Genomic DNA, 1,517 nt, shown 5'->3' with positions numbered 1-1,517 from the left:
TCAGATCAAGAACAGGAGACAAGTGCAGGCTCTATTCAGACCCAGGAAGCTCTTAAAATGTGGAAAATGATCCAACAATTGGGAGTGACCACTGGAAACAGTCAGGATGTCCACCACAGGGAAATTCTACAAAAATTAAGCAGTATGGAAACCAGAGATAGATTGGAAGCTGAGAGGTTGGGAGATAATGATAGGGGCCCATGAATATAGCCTCTTACAATGTTAGAGGTTTGGGGAAGGGAGTAAAATGGGCTGCCATAAGGAGATTAATCAACAAAGAAAATATTCAAATGCTATGTCTGCAGGAGACTAAGAAAGATAGCATTGATAGAACATTATGCCAGGCTATATGGGGTAGTGATGAAGTTAAGTGGGAGATGCAACCTGCAATCAATTCAACTGGTGGCATCTTATGCATGTGGACTGAATCAGTTTTCAAGTTACAAAACAAGGTCACTGGAAATGGTTTCATTCTCTTGGAAGGAGTTTGCGACAGAGAAGACATGAAAATCTGCATTGTGACAGTATACTCTCCCTGTGATATAAATAACAAGAGACTATTGTGGGATTCTGTGAAACAGCTGAAACAAGCCTCTCAAGTAAGACTATGGTGTGTGCTTGGGGATTTTAATTGCATAAGGAACCCGAATGAAAGAATTGGAAAATCAGACAGATTAGTGGGTGATAATAGTATGCAAGAATTCAATGAATGGATTGAAGATATGGAGTTATTGGAGGTTCCTAATATGGGCAGACAATACACTTGGTTTAGGCCAAATGGTGAATCTAAAAGCAGATTAGACAGGGCATTAATATCCCCTGAATGGAGGGACACATGGCCAGAAAGTGTGCAGTTCACTTTAGCAAGAAATTTTTCAGATCATTGCCCTATTCTTATTAAAGCTAATAATGTGGATTGGGGTCCTAAACCTTTTAGGATTCTAAATTGCTGGCTAACAGATAAGTCTTTCAAAGATGTAGTCAATCATTGCTGGAATTCTGTCCAAGTTGTAGGATGGGGAGCTTATGTATTAAAAGAAAAAAATCAAAAGGCTGAAGGGCAGATTAAAGATATGGAACAAGGAAGAATATGAGGATACTTTTAAAAAAGTTCAGCAACTGGAAGTAGAGCTTAATAAACTAGAGGAGGACACCTTGCATAGACAAATGACTGATCTGGAAATTTCAAGAAGGAAGAAGCTGCAGGAAGATTTGTGGGTGGCTGCCCAAGCCCATGAAACATTACTAAGGCAGAAATCAAGAACAAGATGGCTAAAGGAAGGAGACTGCAACACAAGATTTTTCCATGTCAGGGTGAATGCAAATAGAAATAGAAATAGCATCAAAGGACTTCTCATTGAAGGTGTTTGGACAGATGAACCTAATAAGGTGAAGGAAGAAATCAGAACCTTCTTCTCCAACAGATTTCATGAAGCAGATTTTTAGAGACCTCGAATTGATGGCATCAGCTTCAAATCCTTAGACCATCAGCAGAATTCCATGCTTGTGGCACCATT

General features: G+C 39.5%; 1 protein-coding gene across 1 annotated transcript; it reads left to right on the top strand.

Annotated features, from left to right (window-relative positions):
• The first annotated feature begins 200 nt into the window (after positions 1-200).
• On the top strand, positions 201-1,094 carry LOC114376084. The gene has a single exon (XM_028334041.1). The coding sequence runs from the start codon at positions 201-203 to the stop codon at positions 1,092-1,094; it is 894 nt and encodes a 297-aa protein (XP_028189842.1).
• The last annotated feature ends 423 nt before the right edge of the window (positions 1,095-1,517 follow it).

This window comes from Glycine soja, chromosome 1 (genome assembly GCF_004193775.1).
Source record: "Glycine soja cultivar W05 chromosome 1, ASM419377v2, whole genome shotgun sequence".
In the NCBI taxonomy this organism is placed as follows: domain Eukaryota; kingdom Viridiplantae; phylum Streptophyta; class Magnoliopsida; order Fabales; family Fabaceae; genus Glycine; species Glycine soja.
The sequence above is the reverse complement of the archived record's forward strand: the minus strand, read 5'-3'. Positions and strand labels throughout refer to the sequence as shown.

Bases quoted from the DNA above. Each gene is read 5' to 3' on its own strand.
- LOC114376084 (XM_028334041.1), top strand. From the start codon at position 201: ATGAATATAGCCTCTTACAATGTTAGAGGTTTGGGGAAGGGAGTAAAA.